Genomic DNA, 20,913 nt, shown 5'->3' on the forward strand with positions numbered 1-20,913 from the left:
CTCGATACTGTTCTCCATAATGGCTGTATCAATTTACCTTCCCAGCAACAGTGCCAGAGTGTTCCCTTTTCTCCACACCCTCTCCAGCATTTATTGTTTCTAGATTTTTTGATGATGGCCATTCTGACTGGTGTGAGATGATATCTCATTGTAGTTTTGATTTGCATTTCTCTAATGATTAATGATGTTGAGCATTCTTTCATGTGTTTGTTGGCAATCTGTATATCTTCTTTGGAGAAATGTCTATTTAGGTCTTCTGCCCATTTTTGGATTGGGTTGTTTGTTTTTTTGTTATTGAGCTGCATGAGCTGCTTGTACCAAAATGTTCATTGCAGCTCTATTTACAGTAGCCAGGACATGGAAGTAGCCTAAGTGTCCATCATCGGATGAATGGATAAAGAAGATGTGGCACATATATACAATGGAATATTACTCAGCCATAAAAAGAAACGAAATAGTTGAGATAGTTGTAGTGAGGTGGATGGACCTAGAGTCTGTCATACAGAGTGAAATAAGTCAGAAATAGAAAAACAAATACTGTATGCTAACACATATATATGGAATCTAAGAAAAAAAAAAAAGGTCATGAAGAACCTAGGGGTAAGATGGGAATAAAGACACAGACCTACTAGAGAATGGACTTGAGGATATGGGGAAGGGGAAGGGGAAGCTGTGACAAGGTGAGAGAGTGGCATGGACATATATACACTACCAAATGAAAAATAGATAGCTAGTGGAAGCAGCCACATAGCACAGGGAGATCAGCTCGGTGCTTTGTGACCACCTAGAGGGGTGGGATAGGGAGGGTGGGAGGGAGACACAAGAGGGAAGAGATAGGGGAACATATGTATATGTATAACTGATTCACTTTGTTATAAAGCAGAAACTAACACACCATTGTAAAGCAATTATACTCCAATAAAGATGTTAAAAAAAAAAGAAAAAGTAATAACTGTGGTGGATTGAAACACATCAAGTATGTTTAAAATTAATGAATTCAGATGTTACTTTTAAAAAGTCATTGTTTATTTTTGGAATTTATTAGGGAGTCAATTCATTATTTCAAAAATTGGTAAAGGAAAGATTCAAGCATTAATTCTGGCTTTCCTGTACAAACTGTATAGGGATAACCAAATAGCTGCTATGGGCAAGATTTTCTTTAACAGAAATATTTCAGCTACTACATTAAGAAAGGCTGATAGAATTATAATATCACCATTTTGCAGCCCCCCTAATGAAAGAATTATCAGTGGTTTCTAAAACCATTTGATGGATTGCTAACGCAGAACTTTATAATGACTAGATCAGGCTGACAACACCTGAACATACAGATTAATCCTAACAGAAAAAAAAAAAAAAGAGACTACCAGACATATATTTCCTGATGAAAGTTCACACCTCTACCATAAAGTATTCTTGCTGAAAAATCAAACCCTACTTTTGTCAAGCTGTGGAATCAGCTGCTGGTTTATAGGAAGTACCCAGGGATGGAATCAGAGTTAATACATTGCAGCCACTAAAAGAGAGGAAGGTAGCACTCAATACGAGGCAAAAGCATACTCTTGGTATAACAGGTTACTTCAATAACAAGGAAATTTTAGAAATTGGTTTTTATGCTTGGAAATTTTAAAAATTGTGGAGTCTTTGGATTAAGACATGGAAAATGAGTTTACAAGACGTAGACTGAGGTGAATAGGAGAAAATATTTGCAAATCATATATCTGATAAGGGATTAAAATCCAGAATATATAGAGAACTCCTAAAACTCAACACTAAAAAAATAAAATTTGAAAATGGGGGACTTCCTGGTGGTCCCTGGTGGCTAAGGCTCTGCGCTGGCTTCCACTGTAGGGGGTGTAGGTCTGATCCCTGGTTGGGGAATTAGAATCCTGCATGCCAGCACAGCCCGGCTTAAAAAAAAAAAAAAGCCGAAGATGGGCAAGGGACTTGAATAAACATTTCTTCAAAGAAGATATACAAATAGCCAATAAGCACATGAAAAGATGCCCAACATCACTAATCATTAGGGAAATGCAAATCAAAACTACAATGAGATGCTCACACACATTAGGATGGTTTTATTTAAAAAAATAAAATAAAAAATCACAAGTGTTGGCGAGGATGTGGAGAAATTAGAACCCTGTGCACTTTTGGCGAGGTTGTTAATATGTTACAATCTCTGTGGAAAACAGTATGGAGATTCCTGAAAAACTTAAAAATGGACTTTCCATATGATCCAGCAATTCCATTTTGGGATTTATGTCCAAAAGAAATGAAAACAGGGTCTCAAAAAGATATTTGTACACCCATGTTCATAGTAGCATTATTCACAGCAGCAACCAAAGTGCCCATCAACTGATGAATGAATAAGCAAAATGTGGTATATACCTATAATGAAATATTATTCAGCCTTAAAAAGGAAGGAAATTTGACATATGCTACAACATGGATGAAACTTGGGTTCATTATGCTAAGTGAAATAGGTCAGTCACAAAAAGACAAATACTATATGATTCCACTTATATGAGATACTTAGACTAGTCAAAATCATAGATGCAGAAAGTGTGGTTGCCAGGGGCTGGTGGGGAGAGAGGAATAGGGAAATGTTATTGTTTAATGGGTATGAGTTTCAGTTTTACAAGATGGGAAGAGTTATGGTGATGAATGGTAGTGATGGCCACACAACATTGTGAATGTATGTAATACCACATAACTGTACACTTAAAAATGGCTAAGATAGTAAATTTTATGTTACCTGCATTTTACCACCCAAGAAAAAAAATTGGAAAAAAAAATGTGCACTTCCACACTCTGGGCTAATAGAAGACGCCAGATGGTCTCAGGTTTCCTTGCAAATAGAGCACAGACAGAACCACAAGTATACCTTCCCCTAACTCCTGAGTTCTAATTTGAGTTTTTATTTATACAATTAACATATTCTTCATTAGATGGTTCTTCTTTTAAAAATTTTTTTATTGAAGTATAGTTGATTTATAATGTGTTAATTGCTGCTGTATACATGGTTCTCCTTTATCTCTATAGTTTGAAGTTTTTCGTTTTTGTTTTGTTTTTTCCTTTCATGATGATGGAAATGTTTATAAGAGAATGGAAAGCAGAAGTATTGGTTTAAGTTGCTTCTAAGCAGATTTGTGTTGAGTAACCGAGCAGATAAATTTGAGCTTTGATGTTTTGGGTAATTTTCATTCTGAGAGTTATTACAAATAATCTATATCAAAGATTCTATGTTCTTATCAGAAATTAAGCTAAGTAGAAAAAAAAAGGTAAAGCATTTATATTCTGGGTTTTCTTTGTTTCTCTTTTCTTCCCCCTCCACACAGCTAATAAAAATGCAATCATGGAATAAAAAATTTTTATCTTAAGATTTCTACTTTCTTATACCTGAACTAATGTTAGTTACTAATTTTAGTTTAGTAATTAGTCCTTATACTAATGTTAGTTACTCTTATAAATACTGCCACTGTGGGGTTTTTAGAACACCAGTACATTATTTTCAAAGCCTCAAATTAACATGGACTGATGAAACTGTTATTAAGCTCCATTTTTATCTCTGGAGAAAGGTTTTGCTTCAACAAGCTATCCCAGAACATCATTATAATTATTGGCAGAATGAAGCGTTGTAATGAATTTGTAAGCTGTTGCTAGATTTGTAGGGCCAATGGGAATCCTATTTTCAAGAGCTTAATTATTCTAATCCACCTGCAGACCAGGTACTGGGCTATGTATACATAAATATCATAATTATGACTTCCCTTTCTATTCTTTTCTAATAGTAACATGGTTTGTAATTATACTGTTAGATTTGAAGAAGATTCAAAAATAACAGCAGCTTCATTTAGAAATGCTAATATGATTTTAAAATAACTAGATAACTCTTTCTAAAATTGTACTCTACCTATGTAAACTGTTGATTCAAGGTCAAAATTCAGCTTTATCTAGAATAAGATCTGTTAATGTCTGAGTTCAATTCACAATCTGGTAACCTGCTATAAATTAGAGTATCTCTTGGGAAAGGGTGGTATTCAGTTTCTGAAATAAAATATATATCAGCTCAAAGATACCCTGTGAATGTCAGAGCACGGGGTTTGGAGTTCAAATCTCTAGTGAACCATCAAATAATCACATGACCTAGGGTAAATTACTTAACATCACAGAGCCTCAGTTTCATCATCTGTAAAATAGAAATATAATTTTTAATCTTAAATTCTCAGCTATCTTGGCTTTGTCCTTGTCCTCTGTTTTAATGAATCTCTTGTGGGCTATTATACCTTGGTCTCTTCATCCTTAAAATGTGAATAATATAATATACTGTAAACCCCCTGCTCATTTCTTTGAGATGTTTGCCTAGGAATATAATCTTATTTGAAGCATTGTGAGCCACTTGTATCAAAGATTATTTTAACTTTGTTTTGTTTTTTTTAATGGACTAGCAGAATTACCTTTTCATTTTGTCCTTTATTTTCAGTAGTTGCTAGGGAATACTACTTGCTTGCATTACTGCAAGAGTCCTGACCACCAAAAGTATAGGCAGTTCTCCTTTGAGTTGGAGCTATCACAGAATACTTAAACATTTGACTGTGTAATTTAAATCTTGGTCTATCAAGCAGTAAACAGATGGAACTTTACTAACAGCAGTTCTTAAATTATAGATCCATTTTAAAGAGTTGGCCAATATACAGCATCACAATCCGTATTCAATTATGTCAGTTATGTTCATTTTTATTTGGATTATGATTTCAGAATACCCAAATATGGGAAAGGAAACAAAATTGTCTCTTTCAAATGTCTGTTATTTTTTAAAATTGCATGTTTAACAGTGTTCATTCAATAAATATTTATTGAATGCCTACTTGAACCAGGCACATTTCTAGGCATTGGGGATGCAGCAATGACCAGGAGAAGTAAAATCTCAACCCTCGTGGAACTTACATTCTAGTGGATTGGAGAGGGCTTATAATCTGAATAGGTATGATACCAAGTAGTGATAAATGCTATGAAGAAAAATAAAGCCAAGTAAGGACCTAGAGAATGATGGGGTGAGAACTGCTATTTAGGATAGGGTGGTCAGAGAGGGCCTCTCTAATAAACTGACCCTTAAGCAGTGACCTGAAGAAGTAAGGGAGCAAGCCAAGTGGATATCTGGGGAAACAGGTTGCCAAGCAGAGGGAATGGCAAATGCAAACACCCTGATTTGGGAGCATGCTTGACTGTAAGTCTACTCATTCCACCTGGAAGCTTTCACTTAAAACGTTACTGTGTTTCATAACACATTCTACATAACTTTTTTTTTTTTTTTTTTTTTTACAGTTTGTGTATCATTGCGTTATTGTTTCTTATGCCCATGTTTCCTGCCAATCTGGCCTTTAGGGACAGGGATTGTGCCTTACCTGCCACATGTTAGCTGCCGAATAGATACTGATTGAACCAGTCAGTTTGATTTTCTATTGAGCAACTACTATTCCTTCTATTTACTTGCTACCAAATGATTATAAGAATATAAATTGTTAGATATATAAATAAAAAAGAGAAAATAATGGGCAAGCAGGCATTGGTCTACATTATTCAGAGGAAGGAAAAAGCCAATAATTTCTTTCACTGAAACTATTACAAATTTATTTGAAGGTTGTTCTTAACTGAAATATGACCTTCATATTTTAAAAACTCATGGTGATATCCACAGTTTTAATGTTTACTGAATTACTCAGGAAAATGAATTTGAAAACTAAGGTATCAGGAAAATTTCTTTGAATTGCACATCATTTTAGAAGAGAACAGTTTGCTCTCCCAAAGGAAAACTAAGCTATATTTTGCTTTACTTAATTTTTAACTGTTTGTGCAAAGAACTTATTCCACAGTTTCTTTATGATGTTTACTGAATGTTATTTCCTGTTGTAGATCTGTAAAGTTACTAAAGCTAAATTTTATTGGATTATGTTTCTAATGAAATAAATCTTTAGGATCAGCAACACATGAGCTTTCAAGGTTTTTGAATTTATTTATTTACTTTTTTTTTTTTTTACTTTAACTTGAAAGGTTAATCTAGTTCATGGATGTAGCAAAAGCTTTAAAATAAGTAGGAAGCTTATCACCACTCAGTAGAAAACCCTGGTTTTAGCTTTTAAAGTTACTATCATTTATACTTAGAAATATGTCAATGCAATTTACTTTTCGAAATTTGAAAGTTTCTATAGTCAATTTTCTGTAATATGAGAAACATAATAAAATTATTGTACTTACCTTTACATAAGCCTGTTTGGTAGTTAGTACTGCATGTCAATACTCAGAGGTTTCTTTCTTTCTATCCTCCCCTCCAAAAAATGTCAGTGCCTATTTTGAAAACTAAGAATTTTAACTAAAAATTTGTAATTCTTTCTTTAAATATTTTAACAAGTAACTTTGACCTTCTTAATTTTCTTTTTTTATGGTTTAAAAACACGTTAAACATATTCATGGAAAATTAGAAAATCATACTATATGTGCTGTTCTGTAACCTCCTTTTTTTCAGTTAACAACCTCCATATGTCCTTCCATCTTTCCTTCTTACCAAGCCCATAGTCAGATTTCCCAGCTTAGGACCAAGTCTCACATCTGGTTGTTATATTTCTTAAGTCTCTTTTCAAAAAGTCTAACCCAGTCTCCTTTTTCGTTTCATACCACTAATTTATTGAGGAGATGGGGCCAACTCTCCTGCAGGATGTCTCACCTTCTTGATGTACCGGTTGCATCTGCACTTAACTTGTTCCTCTTTCCCTTGTATTTCCTGTTAACTAGAAATTAAATCGTAGGGTCAGAGAGATCCAAGTTAAACATTTTTGGCTGGGATATACAATAGGTTATGTACTTTTTATTTTAACTCATCAAGAGACACAACATCTGCATGAGTCATCGTTAATGAGACTGAATTTGACCACTGAATTAGGGTGCTGACTGATCCCTTCATTGTAGAGTTTCACCTTTTTCTCCTTGTGACTAGGAAATAATGTATTTGGTGTTACTTTGCACAGTATGAATCACTAAATCCCTGTCAAACATGCCTGAATATAACACTTGGCTAAATTAGTAATTTCATGAAGAATTGCATAATAATTTTCTGATTTTAATTTTTTTCTTCTATATTATTAGCCACCCTTTTTCTGTAAAATAGAATTCTTTGTCATCTGAGGCTATTGGTGTGTTCTCCTGCAAAGATAGATAAATAAATTCTTCCATTTAGTTACCAGTTTTCATCAGAAGATGATTTAAGTATTTTTTCTGGCTATCTCCTTTTTTGAATATCATTATAGACTCATGGATCTTTATTGATTTAGTGTGTTTCAGTCAACGTCAGTCATAATTCTCACAGCTTTGACTTAATCGGGAAAGGGACCTTTCAGATTGATGTCTCTAAGAAGCCCTGATTGCTTTTATAATTTTTTTATCCTGATTGCTTTTAGTAAGGAATGGTATCAGATACAAAATCTGGACATAAACGTTATTGAAAGTTTTTAATTTTGACTTTTCTTTATTTTCCCATCACATGCCTCATCATAATGGTAGCCTACTAGTTCCATAGCAGGTTTACTCTCTTTTGGGTCATGGAGGAAGGGCACGTCTCAAAGGTGGGACAAAAGCTTTATATTTCTGTTTTAACTGCTCTAAATATTAGTATAGCTGACGGATTATTCAAATGTTGGCACATAAAAGTTTTTAATGGAGGGCTTTTTTTGTTTGTTTGTTTAAACATCACTTAGGGGCTTCCTTGGTGGTGCAGTGGTTAAGAATCCGCCTGCCAATGCAGGGGACACGGGTTCGAGCCCTGGTCCGGGAAGATCCCACATGCCACGGAGCAACTAAGCCCATGTGCCACAACTACTGAGCCTACGCTCTAGAGCCCGTGAGCCACAACTACTGAGCCCAAGCACCACAACTACTGAAGCCTGCGTGCCTAGAGCCCATGCTCTGCAACAAGAGAAGCCACCCAATGAGAAGCCCGCGCACCACAATGAAGAGTAGCCTCTGCTCACCACAACTAGAGAAAAGCCTGCGCGCAGCAGCAAAGACCCAACACAGTCAAAAATAAAAATAAATAAATAAAATTAAAACAAAGAACATCACTTAGTATTATCCGTTTGCCCATGCTACTATATAAGGAAATCCTCAATTTATAAATATGTGACTTCTGAAGGTTTGCTTATACCACACTTCTTTTTTTAGCGTTCAACACATTTTCTCATAGTAATAATGCAGATGATGAAATATATTATTGGATTCCAGCTCTTACAATCTGTGTATGATTTCCAAGTTGTACCAGACCCATATCTTTGCCTCCCTTCCTTCCTGATGCCGCACTGAAATAAAATATATAGAAATAAGAAATGAAGACGCCAATAACAGTAAATAGGAAGGTTACCATAGGGTGATAATTAAACAGATTTCCGGATCTCTGTTCCAGTACTAGAAGGCACAGCTGTACCCTCTCCTTCCTTCCCTTTATCTCTCTCACCCCTGCACTTGAACTATATAGCTGGCGTGAACCCCAGCCAAAACACCAGCCAGATTTTCTTTAGAGAAATTGGGAAAAGCTAAGGCTTCTAGAGTACGAGTTATGTCCCCAGGACAAAAGAAAAAGTCATCTTCATTCTGGTATTTAGAGGGCCTGCTGGCTACCCACCCACACACCCTAAAGGAGCACTGTCACTCCGCCTGTACCCAACCCACACAGAGCCCCTCTCAGGAGAACAATCTAGCCCAAAAGCAGACCATCTTCACAATAACAGAGGAAATCTGTGTTAGCTAATGAGTCATTCAAGCCTAAAGATGAATGAGTAAACAAAGATCACAGGCGTATGAGGAAAGCTAACACCATGAAAGAGACTAAAATAACCAGAAAAATGACCACCAAAGAAAACAGAGATAATCAGAGAGAACTTTACAAAAACAGAACCCTAACATACTCAGAGCTGCAAGAAGATACTACATCCATTAAACAAGAATAAGAGAACACAAGGTTTCAGGTTGAAAGGGCACACCAAGTGCTGAAATAATGAATCAAATATCATACTGTTAACACATTCTCACAAAACTGCAGAATTCCTAGGGTAAACACAAGACTCAGAGGGAAGTCATGTACAAAATGGCAAGTATCAGACTGAAGTCAAACCTCTCATCAGTAGCCCGTAATGCTTTAAGAAAGTAAAACATTGCCTACAGCATTTAGAAAGAAAATAATATGCAGCCCAAGGATTCTATATCCTGCCAAACTATTCATCAAAGGTGAGAGCAGAATAAAGTTGCTTTCAGACATGCAAGGACTCAGGGTTTACCTCCTCTTGGAATTAAAAGAAATGAGCTTTTAATTGAAAAACACCATCAGCTTTCTTGAAAAACAGAAAATCATTGTGTAATTCTTCATTAAACGTTTTCATTTTACGGTTTGATTTTTTTTAATCTCATTGCTGCCAGAAGGGTTTATTGAGAGGAAAAGGGGGAAGAAGGATTACAACCATAAAATAAGTAGTTTTGGATTTACACCATAAAATAAATTACAGAGCTACTGTAGCAAACAGCAGTAAGTCTACTCTCTTTACTCTCAGTGGGCAGAGATATTCTATATGTTGCACATGTAACTAACCCATAATTTTCCATGTTTCCCAGTGACCCCAGCAACAGGCATTCCAGGACTACCTACAATACAATCACAACTGGTTGGTACACCACATGGCCAGTAGGGGCAACAGCATCAAATTCTTCTCCCATCATGACTGGAAAGACAGGATCTGGCTTGTATTTAAAAGCATCATTCTGACTGCTATGTTGAGAATAGACTTTGGGGTAGAATAGTAGAGCAAGGGTAAAAGCAGGGAGAGCAGGTTAGACATCACTGCAGTATTCCAAGTGAAATATGGCAGTGGCTCTGATGTGTTGGTAACTTGTGTAGTTGGTGAAAAGTGATTAGATTCTGGGTATAATTTGAAGGTAGGGACAGCAGGATTTCCTGACTGGTTGGATATGGGGTGAACAAGAAAGGAGCCAGTATTTCTGGTCTGAGCAGTAAAAGAGGAGCAGATTGAAGGGAAAGATTAGGGATTAAATTTTGAATGTTACGTTTTAGAAGCCCATTTGACCTTCAAATAAAGATGTCAGTTATTGATACTTGGATTGGCACATAGGTATATGTGCCTGCAGTTCTGAAGAAAGGTCTGGCCTGGAAATAGAATTTTGGGAAAAGTCAACATATAAATTGTATTTAAAGCCATGAGATTGGGTGAGATCACCTGGGAGTGAATAGAGATAAAGAAGAGGTCTGAGGACTGGGGCCCTAAGGCATTTCAACATTCAGGTTCAGAGAGATGAGAAGGAACGATCAGAGATGATTGGGGGAGGATCCAGCTGGGGTATAAGGAGAACCAAGAACGCATGGTGCCCCGGGAGTCCTGGGAAGAAAGTGTTTCAGGAAGGAAAGAGTCGTTTACTATTTCATGCTGCTGAGAAGCAACATAGGGTGAGCACTAAAAATTCATTGTTGGATTTGGCAACATGGATGTCAGTGTTTACCTTGACATGACCTGTTATATTTTTTTCAAACAGCTACTCAGTCGTTAGGACAAAAATATGTATTAAGTTGTTTGAGCCCAACTGCTTCACAAATGGAAGTAATAGGTTTTTGTTTGTTTATTTGTTTGCGGTACGCGGGCCTGTCACTGTTGCGGCCTCTCCCGTTGCAGAGCACAGGCTCCAGACGCGCAGGCTCAGCGGCCATGGCCCACGGGCCCAGCCGCTCCGCGGCATGTGGTATCTTCTTGGACCGGGGCACGAACTTGTGTCCCCCGCATCGGCAGGCGGACTCTCAACCACTGCGCCACTAGGGAAGCCCAACAGGTTTTTTTTTTTTGACCTAGGGGCTTCATGAAAAAATTATTAAGAATCCAAGGGAGCCACAAACAGAGAAAGATTGGGAATCTTTGCTTTAGAGGATCATGCTAACTGAGCATTTTAAGAGGGGGGAAGCAGCTCTTGCCTTTTCTTTGTCTCTGCTGAAAAGTTTGAGTTAGCAATTTTAAATCTGATCAGATTACATGCAGTTAATAAAATTAATGTGGTGGTTCAGTATCTTAAAAGTAAATCTTATCCTATGAAATGTCAGTAAGTACATCTTTGTGTGAATTTTTCTTCTTGCCTCCATAGGTATGGTCTGAATATGCGTTGCTTGGCAGCTCGGGTCAACTATAAGACTTTGATTGTCATCTGCGCACTCTTCACTTTGGTCACAGTACTTTTGTGGAATAAGTGTTCCAGCGACAAAGCGATCCAGTTTCCACGGCACTCGAGTAGTGGCTTCAGAGTGGATGCATTAGAAAAAAGAGCAGCAGCATCTGAGCGCAACAACTATGTGAACCACATGGCCAAGCACTCTGAGGAGGCATTCCCTCAGGAACAGCAGAAAGCGCCCCCTGTTGTTGGAGGCTTCAATAGCAATGGGGGAAGCAAGGTGTTAGGGCTCAAATATGAAGAAATTGACTGTCTCATAAATGATGAACACACAATTAAAGGGAGACGAGAGGGGAATGAAGTCTTTCTTCCATTTACCTGGGTAGAGAAATATTTTGACGTTTACGGAAAGGTGGTTCAGTACGATGGCTATGATCGGTTTGAATTCTCTCATAGCTATTCCAAAGTCTATGCACAGAGAGCCCCTTATCACCCTGATGGTGTATTTATGTCCTTTGAAGGCTACAATGTGGAAGTCCGAGACAGAGTCAAGTGCATAAGTGGGGTTGAAGGTTGGTATCCATCTACTCCACTGCATTTTTCTGTCCTGATTGTGCTGAGGAATAAGAGACTGTGTTAATTATATGGCAAGTACTTGCATAGCTTACTATCAAGAGACCTTTCATCACTCTGACTTAGCAGGGAGGAACAGGTTAAACCTGAACTTTCTAGATGGTGTGATTTAAGGGCTACAATAAGATCATACCTGATTGAATAGGATTATGCCATTAACCTACCCCAGAAACTAAAATTATCATCAGTAAAGTCAAGGCACAGCATCTCCAGAAATTTTGCATTAAAATATACAGTTATTATCCTAATAACCTATCATAATAGGCTATTATCATATCCTATGAGAGGAGATGGGAAAGGGAGACAGACCATCCAGTGGACCCATCAATGTACCAAGTCTTATTACCAGATTAGCCAGGTACCATCCCTGGATGGAGGTTTACAGTTCTCAGAACAAGATAATACATAATATCATTTTCTCTGAACTTCATGAACTCCTATAGTCTATTACATAATGTCTTTCATTGGCTTTAAAACCTAGGGGTTCCTTATGGGTATAATTAATACATTTTGGAATTTGTATTTCAAACCTAGGATTGATCAGAAAGCCATATTGAATTTGACTTTAAAGTATATCATTTAATCAGAGGAAAGAACTTAGTGTGTTTTAAGATTGCTTAGTTTGGGTTTTATTTCATTTTTCTCATTTTGTTATAGAAAGTGATTTTAGGGCTTCCCTGGTGGCGCAGTGGTTGAGAGTCCGCCTGCCGACGCAGGGGACACGGGTTCATACCCCGGTCCAGGAAGGTCCCACATGCCGCGGAGCAGCTGGGCCCGTGAGCCATGGCCACTGAGCCTGCGCATCCGGAGCCTGTGCTCCGCAACGGGAGAGGCCACAGCAATGAGAGGCCCACGTACCGCAAAAAATAAAAAAATAATAAAAAATAGAAAGTGATTTTAATATCTTAATATTTTAATTTTTGTAATATCTTTACTGAATGTTTAGAAGAAGGAAGGGGGTAAATTCACTTATATTCTTACCATTCAAGATAATTACTACCATTTTTATATATTCTCAGAAGGTCTTTATACCTAGGTATATGTTTTAACATACTTATAATGATATTTATTGTGCAGTGTTCAGGAGGGTAGTAGTTTTTTAGAGGCTTGAAAGATATCCATCGCCAAACCTTTTTTCTTTTTCCAGTAATTTTTAAAAGTGTATAAGCTTAATAGGTGCTTAGATGCTAAAGAAAAAGTAAAAAGCAACCATAACCACTGTTAATGTTTTGATGTCTTTTCCAATCTTTTTGTTGTTTTTGTAGATATACATTTTTAAACAAATTAGAATCATGCTGTATAGTCAATTTTGTATTCTTTTTTCGTTCAACATGTTATGATTATTTCCTCTTGTTATTGAATATTTTAATCACTAATATTCGTAATAAGGACATGCCATAATAATGTATGGAACCTTTCTCTTTAGTTGGACATTTAGGTCATTTCCACTTTTTTGCCATTATACATAATGGTATAGATATTCATAGTTAATCATTTGCTGTTTTAATTGTATTCTCAGAGTAGTTCCCTAGGAAATAAATTACCATGTCAAATAGTATCAGTTAATCTATTTTACCAAACTACTTTCCAAGACGGTTGACCTTATTCATGCTTCCAATAGCAGAGTATAAGGGTGCCCCTGTCACCCAATTCCTGCCATCATGAAAGTTCATTTTTTAATCTGTTGTTTACAAAGGGATCTCATAATTTGCTTTCTGTAGCAATTAGTGAGGTCAGATATGTTTTTCATATGCTTTTAACCATTATAGAATGGGCTTGATGTTCTTTCCCCCTTTTTCAATGTGATTAATGTTGTTTTTTAGAAAAATATATTTGTGAGATCTTTTATATATATAGCAAGGGTGGTAGCACCTTGTTGCATTTGTTAAAGATATTTTCTTTAATTTGGCTGTCTTTGCATTTTATTTATGCTTTGTTAGTTTTAGAAATTTTTAGTTCTATTTACTAAACTTAGGGTTTTTTTTTTTAATTCTTCCTTTTATGCTTAGAAAATCATTTGCCATGCCACGATCAGCTGTTCATCTGTATTTTCTCTAATAGTTTTATGGGGTTTTTTTTACATTTAACTTTTTAGTCAAGCTAGACTGATTTATATTTTGACAAATGGTACAAGGTCAGGGCCTAATTTTAGATTTTTTTTCTCTTAACGTTTATTGAATAATCTCCTCTTTTCCCTGCTGATCAATCTTTATCGTTATAGTAAAATATTTTGAAACTAGAATATGTTTCTAAATCTTTACTAGAGTATGTTTCTGGCCTACTATTTGGTTCCATTGATCAGTCTATCACTTCTTAGGCCAATTGCACATTATTGTAGTTATTACCCATCAAATGAGATCGTATAAACCTTGCTTTTATTAAGTGAAAATAATTGTTTGAATTTGAAAAAAAAAATCTACCCTTGGAGAAAGAATATTGAAGTTAAAAAGCTTATCTGTAGCCTAGGTTTCTTAGCCTGTATGGTCTGTAATTCCTTAAACTATTTTGAAACTACATCAAAACACATATAGTTTTATAGGTTCCCAGTTTCTGCCATGCCCATCTGTTGCTTGTTAATTTATTTTAGGACTACAAACAGTTTATCTCTCAACACATACACCATGATGCAATAATACAGTATTCTGTACAGTGTGGTATTATTGTATTTCCCATGTAGAAAATTACTAAAATAAATACTAATGCCAAACATTTAAAAGTTTTGCTTAGAACTTTACAAGAGGTAATCCACTAATGAATTTATCAAGAATCTGTGGTTTAAATATACAACTTTAATTCATTCTTTAAAAAAAGCACTCCTTGTTCTCAAGAATTACATTTTGATCTGAAGGATATGAAAAAGAATTGCAAACTGTGTTTATACTTTAAGTTGCCTAGTCATAGCTGACTTCTTTTTATTTTATTTTACTTTTTTTTATAAATTTATTTATTTATTTATTTATTTATGGCTATGTTGGGTCTTTGTTTCTGTGTGAGGGCTTTCTCCAGTTGCAGCGAGCGGCGGCCACTCTTTATTGCGGTGCGCGGGCCTCTCACTATCGCGGCCTCTCTTGTTGCGGAGCACAGGCTCCAGACGCGCAGGCTCAGTAGTTGTGGCTCACGGGCCCAGTTGCTCCGCGGCATGTGGGATCCTCCCAGACCAGGGCTCGAACCCATGTCCCCTGCATTGGCAGGCAGACTCTCAACCACTACGCCACCAGGGAAGCCCCCCATAGCTGGCTTCTTAAGCAAATACTTTTAACCATCAGATGATAAAGTTACTAGACCACATCTTGACACCGGAGGGAAAGATTAGTATGTAATTAACTTGACTGTTAAGTACAGATGTTAAGAAAATTTCAGGTTTAATATTCTAGAATAAATCTGGTAACATTAACTATATGTATTTAAATTGTGTAAAACTTGAATGTATGAAACAGAATTATGAAATATGACATCTGTAGCTATGAGCAAAAGTAGCACACATTAAAAATTAGTCCTTAAAAAGATGATCCACAACATTGCATTGCTATCTGTCAACAAATAATGAATGAGAGTGAATGAGCATTTAGTTCTGTTTTTCATTTCTGGTTAATTTGGTACTTGTTTTTAGTAATTATGAAAACAGTGTAATAAGGAAACTTAAAAGTTGCTGATAACCCTATAACTCCCCCAGAAGTAAAACAGTGAAGAGTGGTATTCAGAATAGGATTATGAATGTCTGGAGATATTTATTTTGTTTCTCTGTTTTATAGGTGTACCTCTATCTACACAATGGGGACCTCAAGGCTATTTCTACCCAATCCAGATTGCACAGTATGGGTTAAGTCATTACAGCAAGAATCTAACTGAGAAACCCCCTCACATAGAGGTATATGAAACAGCAGAAGACAGGGACAAAAATAGCAAGCCCAATGACTGGACCGTGCCAAAGGGCTGCTTCATGGCTAGTGTGGCTGATAAGTCTAGATTCACCAATGTTAAACAGTTCACTGCTCCGGGTAAGTGATGTTTTGTTTTGTTTTGTTTTTTTTAAGTGATGTGTTTTTATATGTGTTTGCTAATTTTATGTTGATTTATAGCACCTGATACTCCCTTAAAATTGTTTTTATGGTTTTTAAAAAACACATCAGCAGGTGCTTGATATCACATATATGAAGAAACAAATAGTGTCACCCAAGTGAAATCTAAAGGATCAGCTAAAATATTTATGGTTGTGTAAGGAATATTTACTGCATGAACAGCCAAGCCACAAGAACCAGGTTACTGCATGATGTCTTTCTCCTTCCAGGGAACCAGATCCCACAGGAATAAAGTTTCTCAGTTTATTTTAATGTTTCAGCACAGTACTCATCCTTTAATTTTTTAACTATTTTGCATTAAGGCAGAAATTTTTCTTTGTAGCGAGAGCCATCCTTTCCTTTGCCTATTTTTTACCAGTAGCTTTTTATTTTTTCAAAGTCATATAGCATTACCAACCAGGCCTGCTTTCTATATTGACTTTTGTTAATGTACTAGATAGATTGTTTCAAACTTCATATAAAGCCATTTCGTTAATAAAATCTTTTATAAAATCAAATTAACTTTATGCAACATTTCCCCTTTTTCTAAGAGGGTCCCATTAATTGGGATGTAATGTATTTCTCTCCACTAATCAATATCCATGAGAATTAATGAGTTCATTACTTAAAAAGACAATGGAATAATTTTAGTTAGCACCTCAGGCTTAATTTTCTGTGGGGGGGGGAACGTTGTCAAGAACAGAACTCATCCTCCCTCCCACCAACCTTGCCAGTTGGTAAATAAAAAGAGAGAAAAGGTTATAAGACCTTTTCTGTATTCTGTCCTTGTCTTTTACTGATGACTGTGTAATTCACAGACCTTGAAAACAGCAGTACAAATCTACTCATTCTAGATGGCCTTAAGTAATGGATTTATGAGTGCTTAATGCAATGCAAATAATGGGTGGTGACCTTTACTTTTTATTCTGTGAGTAAAACTTCTTTTATCCTATGGCATTCTGTGATATTTCAGTACATAGAGCATCTTTGCTTATTGTAAAGCAACAGGCTTGGCTGGGTGAGAAAGTACATGGAGATGTTTAAGAATATTTAGCTTATGATTTATAGCAGGAAATTATTAGATTAAAAAGGACATTTGATTTTGGTTGCATCTAGAGGGCTTATTTTTACATAATGTAGTCTGGATTAGGGTGGAAAACAGCAGCCCTCATCTCTGTCTCCTCAAGTGCTGGGAGGTTTTCTAGAACCATCTCTTGAACTCTGCCCTATTCAGAGCAATAGATTTCATTGTGCACTTTTGGGTACCCTGGTTAATACAAACAATAGGTCTCCTCATACTAAGTGAAGGGCCTTCACTTTAGCCCTTCATTCTGCAGCCAGCAACCAGAGATGAAACTACTTCCCAAGGTGGGTTTAAGCATATGGAGGAGAGAACTGTCTGTGACAGATATTCTGCCAGTGGCACACTAGCTACTCACAATTGGAACTCTCTGTTGGTAGGAGTGTGCTACCTCAGAATGTGGTGCTTGTTTTGATATCTTGGATGTGTCTGGAGTTGCGTTTGATACAAGTATATGAGGGAGAGTTAGTTGGAGTTGTTGCTCAGAGTAGAAGAAGGAAATCAAAAAGGTGAGACGTTTATTGAAACGTAGGAATGGGAAATGAGGCTTTTTAGATGATGTAGTCTTCTTGGGAGATAAATTCAGAGAATCACTGATGAGAAGAAATTGGAACTTGTGCATAAAAGCGTAGGCCTAAGTGAAGTAAGGCTCTGGAAGACCAGAGGCTACATGCTGTTGGTCTTTTTCCTTTTTGGCCTTGAATTTTTTTTCCCTGAAAGGAAATAAGATTATCTAGAGGGAAAAACCATAACATGGGTCTGCAGCGTATTTTTTATTGTTTTGTTTGTTGAAGAATGTTTTTTTCCTTCTACCTAATTTTAAAATTGAATGAATTAAAACTTTATACCTGTCCTGCTTTATTAAATTAGCTTTCCCTTTCCCAAGCACTCTCTTCACTTCATTTCCATGACCTCACTTTCTCCTCTCTGTGTAGCCATTCCTTCTGAGGCTTCTTATGAACTTCTCTTCTGCCTGACCCTTGTCTCTCTGTTCCTTGAGGTTCTGATTAAGGCCTCTTCTCACTCCACATAGTAAACCTGTTGATTAATAACAGTTCATGTTATGTGTGAAAACATTGATTTAAAGACTATTCTTAAATGTTTATCACCCTTTGTTGCCTAAAGTACATTTATATGTACCACATATACCAAAAATAGACACTTATAGTGACTCCTGGGAATAACCGGTCAGGGAAAGGAGTCATGGATTTCAAGCGACAGGAAGCTCGAAACTTTCTATTAGTAGATTTTTTTTTTTAAAGCTTTATTGGAGTATAATTGCTTTACAATGATGTGTTTGTTTCTGCTTTATAACAAAGTGAATCAGTTATACATATACATATGTTCCCATATCTCTTCCCTCTTGCGTCTCCCTCCCTCCCACCCTCCCTATCCCACCCCTCTAGGTGGTCACAAAGCACCGAGCTGATCTCCCTGTGCTATGCGGCTGCTTCCCACTAGTTATCTACCTTACGTTTGGTAGTGTATATATGTCCATGCCACTCTCTCACTTTGTCACGGCTTACTCTTCCCCCTCCCTATATCCTCAAGTCCCTTCTCTAGTAGGTCTGTGTCTTTATTCCTGTCTTACCCCTGTCTATTAGTAGATTTAAAGCACAGGTCTCCAGATAGCTTAGGACTCTCCAGTAGAGCTCAAAATCTTGCCTGGTATATTTCCAAAGTGGTTGCCATACCCACAGTCATGTCCCAGTTGCTACCATTCAGACCCTTCTGAGTGACGTAGACAGGATATTTAACCTCTCTGTACATCTGTAAGATAGGAATTAAAAGACTTGTCTCATATGATTGTGGATTGATTTAAACTGGGGATTGTGACTTCTTTGTCACTTCTCCTCTGTGGCTCAATAACCCCCTCTGGTGGTGTTAAATGACATCATTCATTACTGAGTTCTTTGAACTACATAATCTGTTATATTGAAACATAAGGTGATTGATCGAACTATATCATTTCATTAGATTTGTATACATAAAGTGAAAATTAGAATGGAATTCTGAGAAGAAAATATAATTCTTCAACTTTCTCCCATTTGGACTTCTGAAGATGGTGGTGAGAATGGATGCCATAGTTAACAGTGTTGTCTGATTAATAAGGCATTACCATAAGAATAAAAAAATAAGTAGCACTCAAGATAGCCTCTGCTGAGTATAATTTAATTTAATCTTGAGTAATTCATAAGTCAATTCAGAATCCTGCGAAACATCCTGAAACATCAAGTATGTTGTACTGAGCATCAGATTCCATTTACTATCGATACAGGAAAATGCCAGCTAAGAGAGAGGTTGCATGTTGACATTTCCCCAGATAAAATGGATTTTTACTGTGTTAGAAATATACTTCTGACATCACTTTTTAAAAAGTCAAAGCATCGTACATCTAGCAAGATGTTCTCATTCTCAGTACAACTTCCATAATTGTTTATTCCATCAAATGAAGTAATTAAGAGCCTTGGGTCAATTATATCCACACTGGTAGAGTCCAGTGTTGGAAGAGTTAAATGATCAGCTCAACATGGTGATAATACTGTCCAAGCTAATCACACTGTATACACTATCATCAGTTCACATTCCCAATCATTGCTCCAATAAGGAACACCCAAGATTTCCTCAAGGATGCCTTAAAGTAGATCTGATTCTATAGCTATGTTTAAGAGAAATAATTCTTCCACTGGTTATTCTCATGAGGATGGTATTTCCAATATCATTTCTTTTTCACAGTCTTTGAGCTTAGACCCAGGAACCCTGGTTTCTAGTCCCTGCTCTACCACTAGTTAGCATTTGGCTTTGGGCAAACTTTTTACCCTTGCAAAGCCTCCATATCTTCATCTGTAAAATGGAAGCAGTAATTCCTGCTCTACCAACGTCAGAAGATTATTGTAAGGATCAAATGAGATAATACATGTGAATGTGTTTTTAAGATTTAAGCCCTGGGGACATCCCTGGTGGCGCAGTGGTTAAGAAACCGCCTGCCAATGCAGGGGACACAGGTTCGAGCCCTGTTCCGGGAAGATCCCACATACCACTGAGCAACTAAGCCCATGCGCCACAACTACTGAGCCCACGTGCCGCAATTACTGAAGCCCACGCGCCTAGAGTCCGTGCTCCACAACAAGAGAAGCCACTGCAGTGAAAAAAAAAAGCCCACGCACCGCAACGAAGAGTAGCCCCCGCTCACCGCAACTAGAGAAAGCCCACAGCAACAAAGGCCAACACAGCCAAAGTTAATTACTTAATTAATTAAATTTTTAAAAGATTTAAGCTCTGTATAGACCAAGATATTCACATTTACCTTTAATGTTATAAAATTTGTACTACATATATTTTTGTTGTTTTTCTTCCTCTTTTTCTTCTTCTTCCTCTTCCTCTTCTTCCTGCTGCTGCTACTGTTTGGTTTTAATATGCTCAGTTTCTTTTCTTGGTAGAAGTCAACTTTCTGAGAGTCAGGCATCATCGTACTGTAGACACGCAAGAGAAATTTCCTATTTGACGATTTGCCAAATAAAACAGCTCTGCTATTTTATCAGCCTCTGAAACCATTGGCTTCAAAATCATCATTATCATCATTTTATACTATGTTCCAAGCCACTATCCTTTTTTTAATCCTCACAGTTACCTTACAAAGTAATATTATTTCTACTTAACACGTGAAGAAACTGAGGCTCAAATAGGTGTATCTTTTTTTTTTTTTTGGGGGGGTTTTTTTTTGCGGTATGCGGGCCTCTCCCGTTGCGGAACACAGGCTCCGGACGCGCAGGCTCAGCGGCCATGGCTCACGGGCCCAGCCGCTCCGCAGCATGTGGGATCTTCCCGGACCGGGGCACGAACCCGTGTCCCCTGCATCGGCAGGCGGACTCTCAACCACTGCACCACCAGGGAAGCCCTCAAATAGGTGTACCTTGTTGACCATCTCAAAGCTAG

The 20,913-nt window shown here is 37.0% G+C and overlaps 1 protein-coding gene across 1 annotated transcript in view; it reads left to right on the forward strand.

The window, feature by feature from the left end:
- The window catches only part of GLCE (glucuronic acid epimerase), a 123,388-nt gene that overhangs the window by 97,502 nt on the left and 4,973 nt on the right, over window positions 1-20,913 (forward strand). The window contains exons 2-3 of the mRNA XM_082838440.1: window positions 11,182-11,777; window positions 15,591-15,836. Of these exons, the coding sequence (XP_082694566.1) occupies window positions 11,195-11,777; window positions 15,591-15,836 (829 nt within the window). The 5' untranslated portion in view covers window positions 11,182-11,194. The remainder of the gene's footprint in view (window positions 1-11,181; window positions 11,778-15,590; window positions 15,837-20,913) is intronic.

Source organism: Leucopleurus acutus (genome assembly GCF_964270905.1).
Source record: "Leucopleurus acutus genome assembly, chromosome: 1".
NCBI classification, from domain to species: Eukaryota; Metazoa; Chordata; class Mammalia; order Artiodactyla; family Delphinidae; genus Leucopleurus; species Leucopleurus acutus.